The sequence below is a fragment of the Pteropus vampyrus genome, unplaced genomic scaffold (genome assembly GCF_000151845.1).
Source record: "Pteropus vampyrus isolate Shadow unplaced genomic scaffold, Pvam_2.0 Scaffold81, whole genome shotgun sequence".
Classification (NCBI taxonomy): domain Eukaryota; kingdom Metazoa; phylum Chordata; class Mammalia; order Chiroptera; family Pteropodidae; genus Pteropus; species Pteropus vampyrus.
In genome coordinates, this window is record NW_011888862.1 from 5,649,494 (window position 1) to 5,675,309 (window position 25,816).

A 25,816-nucleotide genomic window follows, 5' to 3' on the forward strand; every position below is an offset into this window, starting at 1 on the left:
AATTCTTATTCTTTCTAGACAAGTATCTCGTTCCAACTTGCCATGGTATCAGGTGGTTTTTGCCCTTCCAACAAGACAAATAATGCTGTTTTTTGAGAAATTTATTACTGACTTATACATATACAAGGACCTTATATTCAGCTAATTTTATGTATTTTTGTATTCTTTCACTGGCTCCATAGTCTACCTAGTCTTTGCCCTGGACAAACAAGAAGCAAAAGAACAACAAAAATCTCTTTCTCAGCAAAGTTGTTATTTTGGAAAGTGTGGTGCTTTTAGATAATGTAATAAACAATTCAAGGGTAAAGTAATAAGGTTAATGGATGGTTTGGCCATTCAAATAGTATAGGTCAGATTTTAATAACTAATGATTAAATGTTTCATGTTCTTCTAAATTATTTCATTCATTGTTCTTTCTACCAACCTTTGGATCTCTCATGAATGCATGCATGTAATTTAAATAGATCTTGGTACCAGCCTTGTGAGGGCTGACTCCATTTGGATGTTTGTGTTGTGAATGAAGCTGCAGATGATTCAGGTCATGAGAAGTATGCTCAGCAGTATACCTTTTTCTGATGGCAGCAGAGTTGTAACCATGTTCCATCAAGAATTAAAGATTATAATTTCAGGTATATTCTTCTTAAGCAATGTTTCTTAGATTACTGAATTTCTTTTGTAAACAGCTTTACTGAGAAGTAATTCACATACCATACTCATCTAAAGTATACAATCCAGTGGTTTTTAGTATATTAAGTTCTGCAGCTGGCCTTTTGAGCCACACTTCTCTTGCTCAGGCCCGCTTCCACGTCTGAAAGTGTACTTTCTCCTAATAAAACTTTTCTACAGTAAAAAAAAAAAAAAGTTGTGCAACCATCACTATAGTCTAGTTTTAGAACATTTTCATCACCCTAAAAGAAAACCTTTACTCATTATCATTTACTATGCCCCCTCCCCCCAGCCTCTGGTAGTCACTAATTTTCTGTCTCTGAATTTACCTATTCCGAACATTTCATAGAAATAGAATCATATAATATGTAGTCTTTTGGCGACCAGCTTCTTTCACTAGTATGTTTTAAAGTTCGTTCACGTTGTAGCATGTATCTGCATTATTTCTTTTTATTCCTGAATAGTATTTCATTGTGGATAAGCCACATTTTGTCCATTCTTCAGTTAGTGGACATTTGGGTTGTTTCCACTTCGGGGCTGCTAGAAAAAAAAATGCTGCTATGAACATTCATGTACAAGTTTTTGTGTTAACATGTTTTTAATTCCCTTGGGCATATGCCTAGTTGTGGAATAGTTGAAACATATTATAACTTATGTTTAACTTTTTAAGGAACTACTAGACTGCTTTACAAAGCAGTTGCACCATTTTATATTCCTCTACCAGCCATGTCTGAGGGGTCCAGTTTCCTCCGTCCTTGTTAACACTTGTTATTATCTGTCTTTTTGATTTTAGCCATCCTAGAGGGAGTGAAGTGGCATCTCATGGTTTTGATTTGAATTTCCTAATGACTAATGATGTCGAATATCTTTTGGTGTGCTTGTTAGCTATTTGTATATCTTCTTTGGTGAAATGTCTATTCAGATCCTTTGTTTATAAATTGGGTTGTTTATTATGAAGTCATAAGTGCTCTTTATATATTCTGGATGTAAGTCCTTTATTAGGTAGATAATTTGCAAGTGTTTACTCTCTCTTTGGTTTTTCTTTTCCCTTTCTTGATAGTGTCCTTTGCAACACAAATGTTTATTTTGATGAAGTTCAATTTATTTTTTTCTCTTGTTGCTTGTGCTTTTGGTGTCATATCTAAGAAACCATTGCTTAATGTAAGATCATGGAGATTTACTCATATGTTTTCTTCTAAGAGTTTCATAGTTTTAGGTCTTACGTTTAGGTCTGTGATCTATTTTTGAGTTAATTTTTGTGTATGCTATGAGGAAGAGGTCTGACTTCATTTTTTTGTATATGAATATTTAGTTATCCCAGCATCATTTATTGGGAAGAACATTTTTTCTCATTGAATTGTTTACACCATTGTTGAAGATCATTGATCATAAATGTAAGGGCTTACTTATGGATTCTCAGTTCTGTGCCATTGATCTATAGGTCATTATACTAGTACCACACTGTCTTGATTACTGTAACTTTGTGGTAGGTTTTGAAATTGAGAAGTATGAGTCCTTCAACTGTTCTTTTTCAAGAATATTTTCGTTATTCTGGGTCCCTTGCATTTTCATATGAAGTTTAGGGCCAGCTGATCAAATTCTGCAGAAAAGTGAGGAGTGCATTGAATCTGTAGGTGAATTGGGGAATATTGCCATCTTAACAATATTAAGTCTTCTGACCTATAAGCATGAGGTGTCTTTCTATTTAGATTTTAAAAATTTCAACTGTTTTTTTTAAGGATTTCATTTTATCTGCATTTTCTACTCCTAAATCATTTTGCTCTACTAAGGATCTGGTTTATAATTGAGGTGGGAGAAGAAAATGAAAGGAAGGCACTGTTAAGATACATCCTTTGTTCCAACGGAGATAGTAGACTTTGAATAGGAAATTACATCTGGATGCTTCATTGTAATGCCAAGTATGACCTGCTTGAGGATTGTTAAATCTTAGATCAGGTTCCAGCCAAGCAGCACTATAATGCCATTCTTTGGAATACTTTAAAAACATAAATATTGTTTATCATTCTGGAGTTGTTCAGATGCCAAGAGAGGTAAACCATTTAGCCGTTTGGAGCACCTAGGTAGCTCCAGGAATTTGCCATACTTCATTTTCAGTTTTATTTTTTTAATAATAATTTTTCATTTATAGTTAGCATACAATACTGTATTAGTTTCAGGTATACAACATAGTGATTAGACATCTCTATAACTCACAAAGTGATCACCCCAATAAATCTAGTGCCCCTCTAATGCCATACATAGTTATTACAATATTATTGGCTATATTCCTTATGCTATACTTTCTATCTCCACGACTATTTGTAACTATCAATTTGTACTTCTTAATCCCCTACCCCTTTTTCACAGACCCCCCTCACCCCCCTTCTGATTGGGTAACCCTCAAAATATTCTCTGTATCTATGAGTTTGTTTTTGTTCTTTGTTTATCTTATTCTTTAGATTCCACATATACACGAAATCATGTGGCATTTGTCTTTCCCTATCTGACTTACTCCATTCAGCACATTACCCTCTAGGTCCATCTTGCAATATCTTTTTCCATCCCCTTGCTTTTAGTCTGTGTGTGCCTTTTAATCTGAAGTGAGTCTCTTGTGGGCAGCATATGTAAAGGTCTTGTTTTCTTATCCGTTCAGCTACTTTCTCTATTGATTGGAGCGCTTAATTCTTTTTCATTTGAAGTACTTGTAAATAGATATATAGTTATTGCCATTCTTTATTCATATTTTTGCTACATATTTTTTCTTCATCTTAAAGTCCCTCCAACATTTCCTATAATGCTGCCTTGGTGATGATGAACTCCTTTAGCTTCTTCTTGTCTGGGAAGCTCTTTATCTGTCCTTTGATTCTAAATGATAGCTTTGCTGGATAAAGTAATCTTGGTTGTAGATCATGGGTTTTCATCAGTTTGAATATTTTGTGCCAACTCTTCTGTCCTGCAAAGTTTCTTTTGAGAGATCAGCTGCCAGTCTTATGGGAGCTCCCTAACTACATTTCTCTTGATATTTAAGATTCTCTTTGTCTTTACCCTTTGGCATTTTAATTATATGTCTTGGTGTGGGCCTCTTTAGGTTCATCTTGTTTGGGACTCTCTGAGCTTCCTGGGCTTATATGTCTATTTTCCATCATTATTTTTTCAAATAGATTTACAACTTCTTGCTCTTCTCCTTCTGGTACCCCTATGATGCATATGTTGTTATATTTGATGTTGTCCCAGAGGCTCCTTATGTTATCTTCATTATTTTGGATTCTTTCTTCTTGTCACCGTTCTGATTGGGTGTCCTTGACTTCCCCATCCTCTATAAGGGTGATTTGATCCTCTGCTTCCTCTACTCTGTTGATTCCTTCTAATATACTCTTCATCTCAGATATTGTATTCTTCATTTCTGACTGGTTCCCTTTTATAATTTCCATCTCCATTTTTATGTTTTCTATCTCTGTTAAAGTTCTCACTGAGTCCATCTACTTTTTCTCTAAGTTAATTGAGCATCCTTATAACCAGTGTTTTGAACTCTGCATCTGGTACATTGCTTGTCTCCGTTTTGGTGAATTCTTTTTCTGGAGCTTTGTTCTATTCTTTCAAGTGGGACATGTTTCTTTGTCTTCTATTTTAGCTGCCTCCTTGTGTCTATTTCTATGTATTAGGTAGGGCTCCTAAGTCTCTCGTCTTAGTAGAATGACTTTATGTGGTAGGTGTGCTGGGCTGGGCAGTCCCTTGGTACATACCTGAGAGGGATCCAACTGTAGGCCAAGTTCATCCGCAGCCTGGGCACCTCCGGGGCTACCTGGTAAGAGTCTCCAAACAATCCACAGATGGCTGCCACCCATGCTGGGCTTATAGGTGCCATAAGGGGTCAAGTCCAAAGCAGGCTGGCTGCTGTTAGTGCCGGCATTGGGACTGCTCAACAAGAGATACAGGGCACACCGAGGCCAGATGCTGCCGCTTTGGGTTTTGTGAGCTTTTGAGAGATTTTATGAAAGTTCGCAGCAGGAGCCAACACAGCCCATTTGTAGGGAACAAAATCACTGGAAGCAGCTTGGGTGGGCCCATCAACTGGGGGAGGCGGAGTCTCAGGGACTCTCCTGGGTGGAGCGACCTGTGTTATCCAGGTTGGCGGTGCCTGTATCTGCAGTCTGGGAGAGGGGACGGCTCAACAAAGGAACAATGGCTTTTGCCTGAACCTTTGTCCGGGAGCCAGACACCCCTCTGGACCTCACCCTGAAGCCCAACAGCTCAGCACCTCCCTCTGTGTCCATGGCGCCTGTTGAGCAGCTGCCTGGCGCTAGAGCTCAGAGCGATCAAGTATGTCAGCGAGTAAGGCGGGGTGTGGGCCCTTTAAGAGGAAGATCTCCACTTCCTGTGGCCCCTTTGTCTCACTGCTCCACAATCTCTGCTGATTTTCAAGTCAGAGGTTGTGGGGACTTCTCTTCTGGCGCCAGAACCCTGAGCTGGGGATCCCAGTGTGTGACCAGGACCCTTTGCTCCTCGGGTGGGGTAGGTGACTCTGCAGCCAAGGTAACCTTCCTGATTCTCCATTGTCACTTGATGTTGTGGCCGGCTGTATGGTGTCTCTGCTCTGCCTACCATTTCGAGGTGACTTAGTTGTAGGACTTCTGTTCAGCCAGGCCTCTGGCGACTCTGCGTACTCTTTTCCCTGTAGTTTTGTTATAATTTTGGTGTGGTTGCTAGAGGAGGCATGTACAGCCGTCTACGCCATCTTGAATATCTCTCCTTTAAGTTTTAAAATTTATCTTTATTTGATTTTTTTGAATATGTTGAAAATAAAAAGAGTACCAAAAGGCATATAGTGACAAGTCCTCCTCCCATCCTTTTCCTCGACCCAGTCACCCTTCAATTTTTATCTCTTTAGAATATGTTTATATAGCAAATATGAATTATATTCTTTAATCTTATCAGAGGTCTTAGAGCGCATGTTAATTGAAACTTTATAAGACATAAATTTATAGTAAGTAGATTTTTAAACAGAATTTTAAACTAATCAATATTTGATCAATTTGGGTATATAACTTATCAGTATAAGCGAAGACTTTCCCCATAAGTGAGTTAGGAGAAAATTTTGGTCTGTTCATCAGAAAAATTTTTGTAACATGACAAACAGGCTGTTTTTTAAAAATTTTATTTTATTAGTTTCAAGTATACAGTACATTGGTTAGACACTTATATATTGTAAAACGATCCTCCTAATTGCTCTTTCTTTCCTCTGGCTCTCCATCTAGCCATTACATTTGAATCGGGGTAGAATACCCTCTGCATAACAGACACTGGCAAATGCCCACATTTAGGGCCACTTGTCAGAACCTCTCTCTGCTTATGAAAAAGTACATAAAATATAGGTTTGTTCTTGACTGAATGGGCAAATGCCGCACAATTCTTTGACCAAATGCCACTCCGGATTCAGATTTAATGTGTGGTCTATATACATATGCCTCAATCTGAATTGTTATTTTTTTCCTGTGTGCATATAAATTTTTCAGTATAAATTAACTTATACCTCACTAGGAACCTAAAAAATGTCAGAGTTTACTGAAGATAGAAATATTGGTAAGATATATAGCTTTAAAACATTTTCATCATGTGCTCACCACTTAATATCTATTCCAGTCTGTGTAATTAATTTCCTTTTCTTTTCTAAGAAGCTCTCTATTAAAGACATGGATGACTTTCCTGTTCCTACGCAAGATGTGACTGGTGATGACAAACAAGGTATGAAAATTATGAGATTTCTTTCTTAGGGGCCATTCTGCCTGTGTTTCTTTATTCACTTCTCTCTTTTTTCTTTTTTTCAATTTTATCTCATTGGTTTAATTTTTAGAATCGCATAATATTGTTTTCTGTTGTTTTTCACTTCAAATTTTTATTTCCACAAATTATATGATTTGACTAATTTCATGTATTCTAAAAAATTAAATCTGAACATCTAACATCATTTATAGCATTGTTTCTGTGAGAAAATGTATTTGAGTTGTAAATATTTAACATACAAAGTAAACTTTTTAAAAATCCATTTTATTTATTTTTTTATTCACTTCTCTTAAAATGGTTGGCTTCTAGAGCATAAGAGGACAGTGTTCACTATATGAACACATTTGGATGGATTAAATAGTTCTAATTGTTGTCCCAAAACAATAGTTCAAAAAGTAACAAAAAATTGAGTGTCCAGAGCCCCCCAGTTCATTGACCCCTTACTACTGACCCTCAGGCTATCTCGACACCTTACATTGGAATCAGATCATACTAATTAGGAAAGAGTGGAAGCTAAAAGAATTGAGAGCTTAACATTTTATATTGGCAGGTGTGATCCCAGGACCTCAGTATAAATGCACATTTGTACACAGGTCTAATCCATGAGGAAGTTATCTCCTGGAGAGTTTCTGTCCCTGGGCTTTATTCTCTGTGACTATATGGATGTAGGGCTGTGATATGGAGCCTATGAGAAGCAGTGCAGTGTTCCATGTTATAGTTACTGTCAAGCAGAGATGAGTTGGCCTGGGAATGTCTAGAGGAGCAGGAGTAACACTCCCCCCCAACCCCCTGACTCCATACTCTTGTATAATGCTCTATAATCTACTGGGTCCATCCTCATACATTCTCTTAGTCCTCACAAAACTACATGGAGGCTGATATGTTTATCATCTAAAATTTAGACATGAGTATAGACTGAAGTTCAGGCAGTATGAATCATTTGCTTAGTAAGAAAAACAGTGGGAATAAGAACCAAGATTTTCTAGATTTCAAGCTAGTATTCCTTCTCTTATCTGATATTGATTCATTACCCATGAATGAAAGGCTTATCTGAAAGGACTGAAAATCAGTGGTGCTATTTCAGGTTTTATTGCTGAGGCCTGCCATTGATGCAGCTCTGCACAGGAGTTAAACATGTAAGTTTTCTATCAAGAAACAATAGTTGCACGCTATTTAAATATTTGCTCAGGAGAGGCAGGTAGAACTGGATATTGTCTGCAGCAGCGTGTACTCTGATCACTCTCTTTATTAGTGGGTCTTAGCCTTGACTGCATATTGGAATAACTGGGCCAGTTCTAAAAATACTGAAGCCTGGGTTTCACTCCCAGAGAGATTCTGATGTCATTGGTCTGGATGTCAAGAATGAAAAGGGGAAATTCGTGATACTTCCTGGTAATACTCCTAGCCACTAGAGGCACTCTTTCTGGAAAGTTGAAAATACCATTTTGTTCTCTTGGGAGAACCTGTTTCCATACTTTAGGAGGTCTTCGTTGTTTTAGTAAGTACTATAGCACCTTATAGAAATTTGTAACACCATTTTCATAGGAATTACTAGGGATTCTTTGTTTTGAATGTAATGTGCCACAGAAATGAAATTTATAGTTTTCTTTTTCTTTCTCCCTCCTTTCTCTTTCTGTTCTTTAAAAACAAATACTGTTAGCTTCGACAAGTACTACGGATGAAGCCTTACCAAAGGAAATATCTGAAGATCCAGGTAGGAGAAAACCATTATAATAGATTTTTATGTAATTATTTCTAATGAAAAAACCAGTTTCAGTGAGTAGAAGATTGGTGCATGTGTGATAGTATGTGCGTTTCTCTAAATATTTGTCTTGTCTTTTATTACAAGGCAGTCTTTTTGCTTTTTGTTTTTACCCCTTCCCTCTTTTCAGGTATGAGTAGAGGGTGATATCTTTTTAAGTTCTGAATTTAGGTTTCACTGAAAGCATCACCCAGTTTGAATTTCGAGTCACATTGTTAATAAGTGTAAAATTGAGAAAGCTTGGGGTTGAGAAGATTTCAACAAGCCATTGTGGTTTTTGTGTAGAGTAAGGAGTTGATGGGGTAGATGAGTTGGAGGCCCACAGTTGAAATTTTCCATTTCCAAAGCAAAAATCTCAAATATTTTCATTATACTTCACCACCAGGAAGGCAAGTAAATGTTCTTCTACATGGAGTGGATTCCAAGTAGAAAAATAAAATTTGTGTTTGCTCAGGTTCTTGGAGAGTTGGAACTGTGTCTGTGAACTGTGGAGCTGGCTGGGGTTGTGTTCTTAGCTCTTTCGATGGACCCATCGTTGAATCACTATGAACCTAGTTAAAAACAAACTGGCTAGGGAAGGTGTTACTCTTTGGAGCTCTGGTTATGACATGAAAGAAGTCGCTGCTCTCTTTTTTCTTTCTCAATATTTAATCAGTAAATCATGTTTGTTTTCGTTAGCTAGCTATCATCCCAGGCTTATTTGTCTAAAGTTGGAACAAAGGAATCAATATAATATTGAGGCTTATGCTATAGTATAATATTTCCCAAACACCAAGTTCATCCAGGGTATAAAAGAGGGGTAGAGAGAAGGAGAGGGTGGGGGAAGGGGAAAGGAGGCATATATATGAATCATGCAGTGATGGGGCCTAGGAATCTGTATTTTTAGACCCCCCCAGGTGATTCTGTTGCACAGCCTACTTTGGTAACCACTGCCTCTAGAAGGCAATATTAAATGGAAAATTAAGATTATAGATCAGCTATGACTCCAAAAGTGGTAGGAATTCTCCAGCCTAGTTTTGGCTTTTGAAACTGATTGGGGTTCCTCCGTCATAGGGGGAAATGTTCTATTTGTGTAGGACAAATGCCTAAGGTAGGTTCTTTCCAACTCTAATTTCCGGAGCTAAAGCGATTGCCTCCCGGTTTGTGTAAACTTCATGTTATATTAGTAAAACCTAGTTAAATTTAGAGAGTCGAACTGGTGCTTTGAGGCTAATAAGGCTTCTTGTTTTTCCCATGAGCATCACATGTTCTCTGGGGGCATGTACTTTAGACGTCATTGCTAACATTCCTCCATTCAGTAGGGCATGGTGTCACCAGACAAGGTGTACCACAGTGCACGAGGTGCATCTGGATTTGTTTCACATTATTCCTGGGAGCATGTAATGTGGTTCCTGATTGCCTCTTTCTGGAGTAGATATGAGGGAATCCGTCAGCTGAAAACATTTAATGTCCCCTTTCCTGGGGGCATGTTTGGATTCCTAGTGTGAGACACTGGAGTTTCAAGGTGGTGATTTCTAATTCTGGATGGCTGTCAGGGCCGTGTGGACAGTTCACCTCAGTCGAGGTGCTGCCTTTTGGAGAATTAAACTTCGGAGTCGCCCTCTTACACAGTTTCTATTTCCTGGAAAGATGACATGCCTGCAGTATTCTAGGAAGTTGGCATTCTTCTTCCCTCTTCCCAGCTCAATGAGAAGCGGGGATCTATCCGTTGGCTTCTGCCTGGATTGCAGCACAACGTGCCTTGCCAGTTTTGCAGATATTAACATGCTCCAAATGCTGAGCCTGACTTTCAAGGGCTCGGAGGCTGATGGAAGACTTAACTGGAATATATTCTCTAGCTTTTTCTGATCTGAAACCTGTGGAGACTTACCAAGACCTGCGTGGGATATGTTTTTGCAGGTGGAAGGAGGAGCATCTCCCTGCTCTGCTCTTCCACAGTGGGTGGTAATAATAACGATGATAATGATAATAGTAATGGTGGTAAAGATGATGTGGTGGGTTACAGATAGGGTGGGGCTTCGTTATCAGAGAATGGGAGTATTCCTTGTTATATATTTTTTCGTATGCCCTTACCCTTTTAATTGGCAAAAGTGTACATATTAGTGGAGTCTAATAGATTTCTTAGCTAACATCACATTCCAGCCTAGTTCAACAGAGCACACTGCACAATGGTGATCTTTTTCTTGATGCCTGTAGGTCATGCTGAGGGTATGAGGCCTGTTCACCCTCACACTATAGTCTTCAGACTGCTGTTGCTGATTCTAGCAGCTGCCCCAATTGCCAGCTATCACCCCATGGTCTTACGGGGTAGAGCAGTTCTCACCTTCTGTAACCTGCTCCCACGTGCACCTCCTTTGCTGTCCCAGAAGGAGCTAAATTTAGAAACTAGATTTCTAAGCTTGAAAAATTAGGAGCACTCTACGAGAGTAATATTTTGCAATTATAAAATACTTTTAGTTTTCAAACTATTTTCACCTCTTATCTCTCCTGTGAGGAACGGGTCACATTTTTATTTTCTTCATTCTGTAGGTGAGGAAACCAAGGTTCGGAAGAGGTAACAGCTAGTTGGTGCCATGGCCAGGAGGAGCGCCTAGGCCTCAGGAGTCCTGGCCTGGTCTCCACTGCTCATTTGCACCCCTCACCCCATCTATCTATCTCTCACCAGCAGAGTTCACTCAACCTTCCACACCCATTCCTACCCCAGCAAAAAGACAAAGATAATGGCAATTCACGAAGGAATTAACGGTCCCCACGGTCTGGTTTGGGAAACAGTATTTTAACTGAGACTTCAGTTAAAATGGCTGAGACTTCCCCTACCTACATACTTCTGGAAAGCAGTGGGGCCTGAGGGAGAAGAGGGGCACGGGCTGTGGGCAGCCTGCTCAGAGGGTGGCCCCCAACTCTGCGGTGAGTCTGGTCACACCATCCACCCAGCCCCAAAGCAGCCTGCTTGGCTGGAGGAGGGGCCCTCCTTAGGCCACTTTCCTTTGCTGCCTGGGGTTTGTAGGATGGAGAGGTGGTTTTCCACGATAATGGGCAAGACAGGGCTCAGAGTCTTGGGGCTGCTCATGCTTTTCAGGACTCTGGCAGCGTTTCAGTGGTTTGAGTTGAAAGATGCCTGTGTTCTCACTAGAAGAAGCCAAAATGCTTAGGTTGGGAGAAATGCTGCTTTTCTGCAGCTGACCCTGTGGAAGGGAATGTAAATTGCTAGTTTGCTTTGTGCCTTGTTAGCACTTCAGCTCCGCTTTCCACCCTGCTTATCTAACCCAAGGATTTTAATGATCGTCGTAAATCCAGGCTGCTTCATAGCTAGGAGGGTTTTATCTTTGGAGTTACGCAAAAGAGGAGGGGATGATGCAGTGAGACATTTTCTTTCTGGGAGGATTTGAGCAAACAATATATAAACTATATTCTCCTTGTTCCTAGTTAGCAGCTCTTTTTCTATGAATTTTTATGACATGATGAAAAATTTGCAATGTTTGCAAGAGCTCAGCATAGCTAGTGGTTTCTAAAGTTGTCTTCCATAGCGGATAGAAAACAAAAAGAAAGTTAATGTTTTTGTAAATGTTTCTAATTACTCCCAACTAGTTGTGATAGGAAAGTAGACTTAATGGGTGTTGATAGTGAGCAAGTTAGTTTGTGATTGAAATTTGATAAGGAAAAGTCATATGGTTGACGAAATATTTTAATGATTTCACTGCATAATATTCTCTGTACGATTTGGTCATGGAGACATGAGACAAATATTTCCTTTTAGGAATAGCTCATTGCAACTTACTCATGGGAGCTTTGATTTCTTGTGGTCATGCTGCTCTGGTAGTGTATTTTAAGAAAACCTTAATATATGTAGCCTGATAGATTTCTTCCAAGCCTTCAGGGGAGACTCGTTCACAATCTATTACTAGGCTATCATGATAGACTAATAAATCCTCAAGTCTGGACCCATCATTATATAAATAGATAACCCCTTGAAAGGGTTGTCTTTTTAGACTGGAATTCCTTCATTAATCAACTTCTATTTGAGAATGGCTTCTTAGTGTTCTGATGAAAGGGAAATATGTTGGTTTTCCTTTCCTTCTAATTGTGCCTTTAGCTTTAGAAAGAAAATCACAATATCATGAAACTGTGGAAGTGGTCGAGTTATCCACATGGACACCTGTGCATCATGTTGACCTGTTGATGTGTTCTGTACTAGGCCAGGTGCTGCATATAAACCTGTTTAACTGCAGAAATGAAACCCAAGCAAACAACAACTAATCTTTGTTTCAGCCACTCCTAAGGATTCCAACAGTCTCAAAGCAAGACCAAGATCCAGGTAGTGTTTGTTTAATTTCTGCTTTAATGCCCTTTGTGTCCTGTCTCGGACCAGAAATAAGCCCACCATCAACTCAAAGCCCAACCCACAATCTCTTTTTCCTTTAGATTTGAAGCTTAGAATGTGGGTAAGTTCACGCGTCACAAGGGGGCTAACTGGAGCATGCAGTGCTGCTGGGGAGATTCTTAGTTTCTGTGTTTATCAGTGCTGGAAGATGGTGCCTGCTGCTCTTATCACCTGACATGAAGTGGCTTGTGTGATATGCTACAGTTGTTGCAAGGTGATAATGAATAGAGGGAAGTGGCTTTGGAAAGAAAGAGATATAGTTAAAAGGTAACTAACACTGAAACTTACTATCATGACAAGGTGAATACTCAAAAATAAGTCTAGGGTAAAATCTAGAGTAAGGAAAGAAAATGCTTATGGTGATTTCAATGAGATACGAAGCTTCAGGGTAAGCAGTTCCATCCTATCTTAGAGCCTCTTCTTGGCTTCACAGTTTTTAAATCAGTAGAGACCAGCAGAAGAGGGAGAGTCAGTGAGGCAGAACTGTGGTTGACGTCAGACATCAGAAAGGAGGAGTGAGGGGAAATACAGAAACACTAATAGAACAGCAAAGAGAGAAGATGATATTGGGGCCACTCTTCACCAGTGGACTGCAGTGTAGCAGAGGGCACTGTTTCTTTTTCAACTTTTGCTTTGGCTCTTAATGACATTTTTCCTCCATTGACTACTAGATGCATTTCTGAAAAAGTGAATTTAAATCTGATAACATTTCATATGCTTGAAATGCTGACATTTAAAGGAAATCTTATCTCCTTGTAAATCAGTTACCCCTTAGTTTATCTTTTATGTCTGGATTTTCCAAATTGGGGTTTTGTTTCCTTGTTTGTAGAAGGTACAGATGCCTGTATTTATATTTTAAAAAACAGTAGATACAGTAATTCATTTTGGTAGGAAAAAAGGTATAGTCATTATTTCTCTCTCTGATTGTCACATTTTCTCATCCTTTTTAAAAAAAGGATGAATGAATCTTTTGCAAATTAGTCTGTACTGGCTTTAGGATGTAGGAATAGGAACATTTATCTGCACTTATACTAGGAAAAACCTTTGAATTTCAGAAATCTGCTTATGTGTACTCTGTTAACTGTAAATTGAACCTCACAGTTTTCACTTCTGCTGATTTCCTGTCTCCCAAAGCGAGTGAAATGACAAAATCTCATAGTCACATATCCTATTATTAATATCACTAGCTAAATTATATATATTACTCTTTTAGGGATTGGTCTCCTAGTCTAATTTGGATGTTTTTATTTTCACTACTCCCAAGTAGGTCTTTACTGAGACCAAGAGAATCAAATCATTTTTATTCTCCTTTTTAGAATAATAAAGCTTTGTAGCAATGTTAGGGAAAGAGGTAAAATTACCATTCTAACACTACTACATTCATCATTTTATTAATTCCCTGCACATTTATATTTTAATTGGGTGCAATCATAGTTTTGCAGTATCACTTATTTGATATTCAGTTAATTTTCCATATGAAAATATAAATACACAGGTTATATATGGAAATAAAATGGAATGAGCTTTGTGGTATGGGATAGTGTGCTTAACTGTGTGTGTGTGTGTGTATGTGTATGCGTACATATTAATATACATACACATTATTGTCTTTCGTGAATAAAAATTTCAGTAAAGCTGTGTTTGACATAGAAAGTTTTTTAATTTCTAGCCAGGGTCTCTAATTTCCTTTTTTTCTTTTTTATCAAGATTTCCCATTTGAAAATTTTCTTGTCCTTTCACGTCTATGCCCTTTCATTCTGGTTGAAAATATGCGAACATTCTTCCTGTTGGTTCCTGCATGCCTTTGCTTGTCTGTCTTGCCAGTTATGCTGCAGGGACCACCCCAGAGCACGTCACATGCCTCTATGGTGGCTTTATTAAAGATTGCATCCTTGCATGACAAAACTCGACAACCACCAAGAGACCTTGAGGAACTTATTCAGGAAAATGAAAGCTCACTGTGTCGAAACGAGCATTACCAAGAACTGAAGTTGCTTAATAGACATGGATAGATTCTAATTTCATAAGTGCCACTCTGATAGCTAAATACTAAGAACAGTTTTCTGAGGTTAATTTGTCTCTCAGACACACTTCTGACTCAGAGTTCGTTTTCTTCTTTGACATGAGCTTTGCTGAGAAGTTGAATAGAACAGACATAGATATCCCCTTCTTAGAAAATCATATTGGGAACTTGTCCACAAACCTATTCCTAAGTAATAGACTAATATACTGAGTTGAATTAACTTAGAAAATAAGTAGTCTCTAATAAATAGTCTAGCCACTACCACCAAAAGATTTCTTATACGCAGTATCAGAACATTTTAAAAATGGAATTTAGAAGCAAAGAGAGAGCAGAGTTTGAGTCAAACCTACGTTACTTTCTAGCCGTGTGACCTTTAGCAAGTTATTCATTTTTCTTTATGTCATTATTGGAGTTACACTCTCAGAAGTTGCCTAGGTAGTTACTGCCTTGTCACAGGTTGAGGGAGGAGGTTAAGAGGAGGCTTTTGCTTTGAAAATCTCCCCAAACCCATATTTTTCATGGTAGGACAACATAGACCCCTCAGCCTGGTTGATGAGTATTTTCCTTTCCTGAATTTCATTTGATTCTTACTCTCAGTATTCTGTCCCAACTTCATATGTACCTGTCATCACATTTGCATGTAAACAGGAGAAAAGTTCTGCATTCAGCTAATACCATGAAGCCCTTCCATTAAAACATGCAGCTACCTAAGTGGAAGGGTTTACATGCTGTTCTTATTAACAGTTCCTGTAGAAATGGGTTTGAATTTACAGAAAGCCTTTCCTTTTGGATAAATTTAGGTCTGACGTAGAATAAGAGCAAAGAAGTTAAAAAATATTCTGATTCACGGTTGTAGATAGGGACATCCAGGGGACAGTAGAGTCCATGGTTGCTTTGGGAGCTCGTCAGTCCTTTGCAGTCACTGTGACTTTTGTGGATATTTTCCAATTAAGGCCAACTTCAGAGAGTAAAGCTTTGTTGTCTCCCTTCTGACCTTCCCTTATTTTGCTGCAGATCTTACTCTAGCACCTCCATAGAAGAGGCCATGAAAAGGGGCGAGGACCCTCCCACCCCGCCACCGCGGCCACAGAAAACCCATTCCAGAGCCTCCTCCTTGGATCTGAATAAAGTCTTCCAGCCCAGTGTGCCAGGTGAAGTGCCCTCTGCACCCCAATCTTTCCCTTTCCTGATGGAGTCGCTGGATGGGTGTCTGCCGCAGAGGCCTTTGTGAGCTCAGGGAACCAGCAGGCCGGGCTGTTTCCCATCCCAGGAGGGTCTAAGCACTGCTGTGGGATTGTTGGGTGGGAAAGCAGTTCTAGGCAGATAGATAGCACATGTGTCTGGAGCCTTGCCCACACTTGCTCTGGATCAAGAATTACGAAATTGTACCAAGAGGATAAAAGTGCTTCAACACCAGACAGCCCACTGAGTGCATGGCTGGGGTCTTGTTCTCTGCATTGTGGTAATTTGTATACAAGCTTGCTATCTGTCATTTCCTCAGATATTTCTGGGGTTCTTTCATGAAAGATCTGGGTGATCAGTGCCTGGCCAGAATCTTCTGCTTTTTATCCTTGTGGCGAAGGTCCTGTGTCCTATGGGGTTTAGTGCTAACGGGGCTCTACCGTCTAAATCTATTGGTGTGGGGTCTAGAGCAAGGGCTCCTTCAGGTGGGCTGCTCTGCGGCTTCTGAGGCTGGGACTTTCTTGAGCCAGGTGCTGCAGAGCTGGATTGGAGGCAGGAGTGAGGGGTTTGGTGGGGTGTTGTAGGGGCCTGTCAGCTCCCCTGGCTCCCTGTGAACTGGGGGACGTCCACCTAGGGAACCCGTGGAACAGCAGATGAGAACCACACCCTTGCTTTAGTGAAGGTGCTAGGATACAGCGCCATCCCGAGTATTCTTTTGGGAGCAGCATAGGCCTTTCCACTGACTAATGTAGGCAAGCTATAAATACAATGATTTCCTGGAACTTTTTCTATATCTATGTGCATTTTAAATCAAGCCAACCTCAGATGCTAGTGATTTGCAGATTATTATCTTTTCTACTAAAGCAAGAAAAGTCTCTGGCTCACACATTAGTATGACCTCTCTGTCCCGGCAGAGCTCAGCATGTTTTATTTGTTCTAATAAAGTACTCTCTTCACAGTAAAGTTATAGAATGTTTTTATAATATGCTAGAATCTGGAACTCTCTATGAAATTTGATTCTCTGCCATGAGTTCATCAGATAAAAATTTGCCTTGAATTTCCCCCCATACTTTGATCCAAATTCTGATATAATTTTATAGTAACTGGTATTTGAGGTGGGAGTAGCCATGGATGATGATGCTCTAAAAATTTCACATAGCTGGTGGATTATGACATAGAAGATGTTCTATGGATGCAAGAAGATTAAAACAATCTGGCCAGTTCTCTCAATTACCTTTTTCTTGCAAGGAGAGAGGCTAGAAACGTGCAAACATCTCTCAGGCTCTGTAAGCCCACAAGGAGTGTCAGCTGTGTTGGAGACCGGATGAGCTGTGGCTTTTACGACATTGCATCATAGAGCAGAAGAGACAAGACTGGACTCAGAGTCTAGCTCAGCTGGCTTAATCTTTCTGTATCTCAGATTCCTAATCCATATAATAGGGCCAATACTCCATGGAATTGTAGGGTTTTGTTGAGATAATAAACAATACAGATAGCACCGTGTTTGGCCCATAGCCGCTCATTCCCACAGAACACTGATGAGGGAAGGGAGTCTGAGGATAAAGCCTCCTGACTCCCTTGACCCCCAGCGGGGACAGTTCTGTGATTTTTGTTACCCACTGTTCCTCGGAGAGTTTGCAGTGAGACCGAGCCCCAGTTGCCTGCTGTAGTAATCCATTCATTAACACCTTTTTCTTGGCTTTCTTCCCTCCTGCCCTGCCTCACTTTCCCCACAGCCAAATAAAATACCTGTTCCCAAGTCTCTGTCTTAGGGGCTGCATTTGAGATAATCTGAAGTAAGAAAGCTTTTTACATCTCTAGTGTTGACGTGACCAAAAGAGGAAAAGCATTTTAGTTTGATAAAGGCCAAAGGACAGCTAGGCAGGTGACATTTCTTATATTCATAGCCTACCTCCACTGTCTCTACATGTTTACACAAATGACATTTTAATGAGCAGTTGAGATTGATCACATAAAGAACAGAGTATTTTTGCAGTATGAAAAGCAGGTGGTACCTTTGCATCTACTTAATTTGTTTCCATGTTGGTTAATTCTCATAGGAAAGTACAAAGGTCTGTGTAAATTATGTAGTTGTAGTGTATTGCATTTCACTAGAAATGACTTACTGAAATTCTGACAAACTAGGAAAGCATGAAGTAGACTATAAACCTATCAGAATAGTGCACCCATTGAGAACCATGATGCCCATGTTATAACCCCTCAGCTGCACTCGTCTTTATGTGTCACTGTTGATAAACTGGGTCACACTATGCTTGCTGTCCTGTGTCCCGATCCTATGTCCCGAGTGTCATAATTAACTGTCTTACATAATAGAGAACTGCATCGTTTCATTTGATGCCCTTGTGATACGGATGCACTGTAATTGATGGTGCATTGATGGAGAGTCTTCTCTGGCCTGGTCTTTGCCCTCATCTCTTCCCTACACTTTGCTCTCACCTCACACATTACTCCCTGGTGCGTCCTCTCCTTCTTTCTCATCGAGCCCCTTGTAAGCCTCTCTTTCCCACTTTAATGCTTCTTGCACTCTGTTCAAGCTCTTGCTCCCTGTCTTTACTCTCCCTCCCATTCTTTCTGTTTCTCTCTTCTCTCCTTCCTCCTCCTCCCCCCCGTTTCACTGGTATTAGCCTCTCTTTCCCAGGGTTCCCCACCAACCCCACTTTGCCCTCATGACATAAACAAGGCAGTGGTTTTTAAGGACTTTGTGTCCATCCCTGTTTCCTCATCTACTTATTTCTCTTGGGTGGAGTCCTGCAAGTTGGGGTTGCTGAGTCAAAGGCCGCAGATGCTTCAAGTACAGATACATGTTGATAAACTGTGCTGTAGAAAACCTGGACCTATCAACTTACCGCACACTAACACTGGCTGACAGTGTTTCCTCACACCCTTGCCAACACTGGTTAATATTAATCTTTTTAATTATTATCACTCTGATAAGGCAAACATTTGCATTTCCTTTATTCCTAGTGAGCCTGAACATCTTTTCATATCATTATTGGCCATTAATATTCTTTTTGTGAATTGCCTGCTCAGAAGACTCGCTCATTTTCTGGCGCTACATCTTTTTGCCTAACCGCAGGGGCCACTTGTCTCCTCTTTACTTTTCTGATGAGGTTCTGGACCAGACTTCTCTGAAGCACTTGAGAATGTGAGGGCGGCCATGGGGAAGCTAACCGAACCCGCTACTTCACTGGGTCTGTGTCCTTCCAGCCCACAGCATGCCATCTTTCTGCCAACTTTAACACTGTGGACAACCTCTACTTGGGCAACTGTGTTCATAACCATAGAAGAGTAAGGCAAGGTAAAGAAAAGACGGGTAGAGAATGTACAGTGAAACAAGATGTGGACCTGAGTTGAAAGGGAAAGATAAAATGAAGCTAATGTTTTAATGAGAATCATAAGATTTTGGTAAAGTGAATGAAGCTAAGTTGCTGAGCCAGAGTGGCCTAAAGTGCAGTTACAGTGTGGAGAAGAAACAGGATGGAGAGAAGATGCAAAGAAGCAAGAATGAAAGAGGGAAGTGAAGGAAAAGATGACATGGTTGTTACAGAAATGGCGGTGTTTATACAGAAGGAGAAGCAAATAGGATAAGACATCATAGAGACCAAGGGAGGCAAGCCCACAGACTCGGTACAGGACTTGGATAGGATTTAAGGGAATAGCTTAGAAGTGGGTGCCGCTAATGCCTTCAAATTTATGAAGATAGGTAACATGCTATGGACAGGAATAACAAAGGCCTAGTTTAGAGTGTAAATCTATAAAAATGAACAGGGTCTACTTTGGCAGTGTTGTGTAATTGGCTTTAACTTTGGTATCTGTAAAGAGAGCGTGAACATATATGATTTACAGGAGTCTAGTCTATATAGATAGGTACTGGCATTTTACCTAAAGTATGTGTTTTCCTAAGGAGAAGTTGGTGTGATATGATCACAGCATGTAAAAGGGAGATCACCTTTGTAATAGTGGGTCCAGGTCATGGAGCCATCCTTTCTCTGTCCCACATAGCTGCTATGTTTCAGAGAAAACAAAAATGTGCAAAATAGTCTGTCAGTAATGATGTAAGCACACAAAATCTAGAGACGGGCAAACCCGGGAGTTGATATTTATATTAAATGGCTCTGTAATTATAGCCACGAAACATACTTTATTACTGAAATTTCTGTAAGAAAAATTCCCCTGTGACAGCAATACTTTTTTTCCACATTTTTTAAAATTAAGACTTTAATTTTTAGAGGATTTTTAGGTTCATAGTAAAATTTAGGGGAAGGTACAGAGTTTCCATGTACTCGTGGCCCCCACACCTGCACAGCCTCCCCCCATGATCAACATCCCCCACTACAGTAGCACAGTTGTTAACACTGATGAACCTGCATTGACGCAATCACTCAAAGTCCATAGTTTACATTAGGGTTCAGTCTTGGTGTTAAATATTCTTTGGGTCTGGGCAAATGTATAATGATGTCTATCCATCATCATGATATCATACAGAGTATTTTCACTGCCCTAAAAATCCTCTGTGCTCCACTTCTGTGTTTCATCCCTCCTCTTACGCCCAGGTAACCAGTGATCTTTTTATTGTTTCCATAGTTTTGCCTTTTCCAGAATGTCACATAGTAGTTGGAATCCTACAGTAGGTAGCCTTTTCAGATTGGCTTCTTTCATTTAGTCATATGCATTTAAGTTTCCTCCATGTCTTTTCATGGCTTGATAACTCATTTCTTTTCAGTACTGAATAATATTCTACTGTCTAGATGTACTACAGTTTATTCACCTGCTGACGGATATCTTGGTTGCTTCCAAGTTTTGGCAAGGATGTGGAGCAACATAACTCTCATCTATTGCTGGTTGAAATGCAAAATGGTACAGCCGCTTTGAAAAACGATCTCTTACAAAAGTGAACATACTCTTACCATGTGATAGAAAAACTTTGCTCCTTTGTATTTACCCAATGAAGTTGAAAACATGTCCACACAAAAAGCATACACATGGATATTTATAGCAGTTTTATTCATAATTGCTAAAACTTGGAAGGCAATACTTTTTTTGACCCTAACCTTCTTTTCCTCATTGAAACTATTGCTTTCATTAGGTAACTTTTTTTTTTTTCATAAAATGGATTTTTTTCTATTCCACTGTGTGGGGTGGGAATTCCCTTCCTTTCACTCTTGACACCGACCCACTCCTTCCAAAGTCATGCCTAAGCTTTGCAGTTCAAGGTTTGCAGTTCATGGTGATGGTTAACCACCTCGGTGCTACCTCTGCTGCAATAGTCCTGTTTCAGTCATTGAGCATATACTTGGCAGAGGAGGCAGACATTAGGTGGTGGAAACATAGCCATCCTTTTAAGCTTCAGACCAGGAACCTTCACCACTTCCACTCAAATCTAACTGGGGAAACCTAATATCATGGATATAGCCAGGTGCCAGGCAGCTGAGAAATGTAGTCCCTGGCAGGGCAGCCATTTCCCAGTGACACCCCTGTTACTGTAAACAGGAATGGATGTCGGTGAACAGCTTTTTCCACCATACCCCATATGGTCAAATATATTGAGATCCACCTGTTAAAACTATTGTGATGGCTGAACAAAACACATCCATGGGTAGTATCTGCCCACGAACAGCTTATGTCTTATCTCTGCTTTAGATAGATTGATAATAACTCATTCTGTGGTTAAGAAATTATTGTACATCCATCGATATCACAGAATCTTATGAAGCCGTTAAAAAGAATGAGGTATGTGTAACTAAGTGGAGAGCTATGTGAGATAGTAAGTGAAGATTAAGTGAAAACGGCATGCCGTAGCGTATGTTTGTTCTTAAATGTATATGCAGTTTCTGGAAGGGTACTTAAACTAGTAACAGCGATTGCCTCTGGGGAAGAGATGGGGACGACTGGGGACAGCAGCAAGAGAGAAACTTACTTTTCATTGATAACCATTTGTATTTTTAAAACTTTGCCTCATGTATAGGTATTACCTGTTACAAAAAACTTTACTTTTTCCTTTATAGCTGTGATGACCAGGTGATACCTGAGAGTACCAGAGGTGTTCTTCCTACCACAGTTTACTTGTCTTAAACTTGCCTACCATTCTTTTTCTAGGGTATCTTTATAACCAGTCTGCTGCCACCTCCTGGAATGCAACTGAAATGACAAAACATTCCAGAGCATACTTGAAGGCTCTGATATGTTCTTCAGATTCCTCTTTAGTGCCCCTGCAACACTGAGGAATAGTTTTGGAGGACTTCCCAAACCTCCATTGTGAGATGTACAGATGGGCAAAGTATTGTAATAAGAGCTCTGTCCTAACTTGGAAGGGGGGTGTGTTTATTGAGTGGTGAGCTGAGAAGAACCTGTCTTGGGTTTTCTACAAATGACTATTTCTTTCTGCAATTAGAGAAAAGGTAAACCCTTTGAAGAAGAGATGTTTTCAAGACCAAACTTACCTTTCATGTTCTGAAAAGTATGAATTTGGCCTCACAGATGGCTTTGACCGTATAGATTTTCCATATTGTATCATTCCTGTGACAGCTACTTGTTCCCTTTTAAAATCTAGTAGGATTAAAAAATCTAGTAGGAATATGGGATTCCTGCACGATCCTCAAACTATTGGGTCTGCAGTACACAGCCAGCCAAGGGTTCAGTATGGCAGTCTGGGCAGTTTTTTTAAATGAGACCTTTATTGAGATGTGCTCCACGTACTATAAAATCCGTCTTTTAAAGTGGCTTTAGTATATTCATAATGTTGCATAACCACCAGCATTATACAGTTTCAGAACATTTTCATCACCGTACCCCCAACCCCATATCCGTTAGCAGTCAATCTCCATTCCTCTTTCCTCCCCCACCCCTAACCATTGGCAGCCACTAGCCTTCGTTTCTATGAATTGCCTGGTTCTGGATATTCAATATTAACGGAATCATATAATATATGGTCTCCTGTAACTGGCTTTTTTTCCACTTAGCATAATATTTGCAAGGTTTATCCAGGTTATAGCATGTGTCAGTACTTCATTCCTTTTATGGATGGGTAATATTCCACTGTGTTGACATGGTACATTTTATTTATCCATTTATCAGTTGATGGACATTTCAGTTGTTTCCACTTTCCTACTATAATGAATAATGCTGCTTTGAACATTCATGTACAAGTGTTTGTGTAAACATGTTTTCCTTTCTCATGGGTATATACATAGGAGTGGAATTTCTGGGCCATATGGTAGCTCAATGTTGAACATTTTGGGGAACAACTGAACTATTTTCCAAAGTAGCTGCACCAATTTGCCATCTCACTAGCAATATATGAAGATTTCAATTTTTTCATATCCTTGAAACACTTGTTATTGCCCTTTTTTTAATTTTAGCCATTTTAGTAGGTATAAAGTGGTATTTTATCATGGTTTTGATTTGCATTTTCTAATGATTTCTGATGTAGAACATTTTTACATGTGCTTATTGGCCATATTTATGTCATCTTTGGAGAAATGTCTATTCAAAATCTTTGGCCATTCTTAAATTGGGGTATTCATCTTTTTAATGTTGAATTGTAAGACTTCGTTATGTATTCTGGATACAAGTCTCTTTTCAGATAAATGATTTACAGATACTTTCTCTCATTTAGTGGGTCATCCTTTCAACCTTTTCAGTGGTGTTCTTTGAGGTGAAAAACTTTTTAATTTTGCTGAAGTCCAGGTTATCCGTTTTGACTGCCATGACAGTCATTTATCTTTGAAGCATCAAGAAGTGCCTTCTAGTTTTCTAGACCCGAATCCTTGTTTTTGGGCCTGATCTTGTTTGTGTGTGGTAGGGTCTATCGTTAGAAATAACACTCAGAATTCATAGTGACGGAGCATTGAGATTTCCCTCGAGCTTCTCAGTAGTTGATAAAAGGTGTTGGCTACGGCGTAGTGTTACTTTGTCATGAGATTTCAAGTCTAAAAGTTCATTTAAGCATAATGATGTATATTTGGGCTGCTAGGCTGGATGAACATTTTCGGAGGTAAAAAATGCAGTCCAGTTATTTCCAAGCTCGTCTGTGCCAGTATTCAGCATGCTCATCTACATTTCTGCCAGCCTTTGGAAGGTGTGGTCGCAGTGCGCTGTCCTTGGCTTCTTTTTGCCTTTTCCTGTTTCTTTACTTATAAGGTTTCCCCCTCAATGAGTTATGTGAAAGTGTGTGTGCTAGCACAGTGCTGTGCTTTGCGCCCGTGGAGGTCAGAAGCCTGGGGTTTTCCAAAGGCTGCCAAGGTGGGGGTGCAGTCCTCCGGTTTTACAGCTGCCTCTGCCTGGCTGAGTCCTCTGACAAGGGTGCGTGGGGAGGAACAAGACTAGAATCTCTGGAGGATGTAGTGGGAAATGTTAGTATAACCTTGATTTTTAAAATGCTTATCAAACTCGTTTGAATAATAGACAACTACTTTCTTGCGTGTAAAATTCTGACATTACAGGTCTGTCCCTTAAACTCACCCCCACCAAGCCCAGTGTCCTCCCCAGGGAATGTATTCCTAAGACATTTTCTAGTGCATTTATGAATGGATATGTGTACCTGTGACATCAATTTCATGTTTTTTATCTTTAAAATAACTGACATTACACTGTACTGGCTTCTCTCATGCTTTCTCATACTACATTATTTCTTGGAGCTATGTCCATGTCAGCACTAATAATTTTGTAATTCTTTTGCATATGTTTTATACACTGGCTACTCTGTTAAAAACTGTATTATGGAAAGTTTCAAATGTATGTAAAAGACAAACCTCATCCCCAGATTATTTTGAAGCAAATTCTAGATATTTTATAGTTTCATATACAAATACTTTATACGTATCTCTAACAGATAAGATCTTTAAAAAAGTCGACTACTAAAAAAATACCTAACTACGAAACTTTTATCTTATGTAACAAAATTAACAATGACCCCTTAATATCATCTCTTAGCCAGTGTTCAGATTCCCTGAATTGTCTCAAGTATGTCTTTTAATAGTGGCTTGTTCAAGTCAGAACCCAAACAAGGAGTACATGTACATTGTGTTTGTTTTGACATCCATTAAGTCTCTCTTAACTGATAGGGTCCTCCTTCAGTCCCCCCACCTCTAATATTCATTCATCTATTCATTCGTAAAAAAATCATCCACCCTGTAGACATTTCTACATTCTGTGTTTGGCTGGTTTTCTGTTCTTCCATCTCCTGTATTTCTCATTACCTGGTCGGTAGATTTAGGCTTGATCAGAATCAGATTCTCTTTTGGCAAGAATACTTCTTAGTGATGCTGTGTATTTCCTACCGCATCACTTTAGGAGGTCCCTGATGTCTACTGCCACTATTTTTGTGATGTTTGCTTGATCAGTGGGTCCATGTAGTATTAGCCTTATTCATCCATTATGATAAAGATTCCCAGCAGCCTTTCCACTAATGGTTTTGTCAGGTATTGATCAGTACCTACTTCCAGCAGTGTGTTGGTAAATGTTTAACAACTGGCCATTTGCCAATTTTTCTGGTATAAACAGTCCTGCCACGGCCAATTTCACTCTTACTGATGTGTCACTGAATATGCGGTTGGAACAGATGTGCACAGTTGGCTCTCACAAGCTGGTTTGAACTGTTTCCAGCAAACCACTGTTTAGATCCATTACTTTATTCGTAGTTGCGAAATGGTAATACTCTTATTACTTTTACCTTTATTAATTTGGACCATGGTTTATTTAATCATTTTCTTATTGTTGGACTGTTATTTATGATTGTTATAAAACTTGTGAGTTGAAGAATACCGTAAAACAATATAATTCTCAGTACATTGCTAAGTTCCTTATATGCATTTGTGTTTATAGAATCATATGAAAACTGAAATAGACTTCAGTAATGATGGCCAGGAAAAGTGTTTTATTCATTTAACCAGTATTTACTGAGCACTTACCGTGTGCTTGGTATTGCGGAGAATTCTAACAGGAATATGGATGTGGCCTCGCATTCTGCCAATCAGTATTACAGTTACACGTGAGAAGGGTG

General features: G+C 39.5%; 1 protein-coding gene across 1 annotated transcript in view; it reads left to right on the forward strand.

Annotated features, from left to right (window-relative positions):
* REPS2 (RALBP1 associated Eps domain containing 2) overlaps positions 1-25,816 on the forward strand; it is a 183,319-nt gene that overhangs the window by 96,725 nt on the left and 60,778 nt on the right. The window contains exons 10-13 of the mRNA XM_011362988.2: positions 6,339-6,408; positions 8,108-8,161; positions 12,479-12,524; positions 15,628-15,764. Coding sequence (XP_011361290.1) covers positions 6,339-6,408; positions 8,108-8,161; positions 12,479-12,524; positions 15,628-15,764 — 307 coding nt within the window. The remainder of the gene's footprint in view (positions 1-6,338; positions 6,409-8,107; positions 8,162-12,478; positions 12,525-15,627; positions 15,765-25,816) is intronic.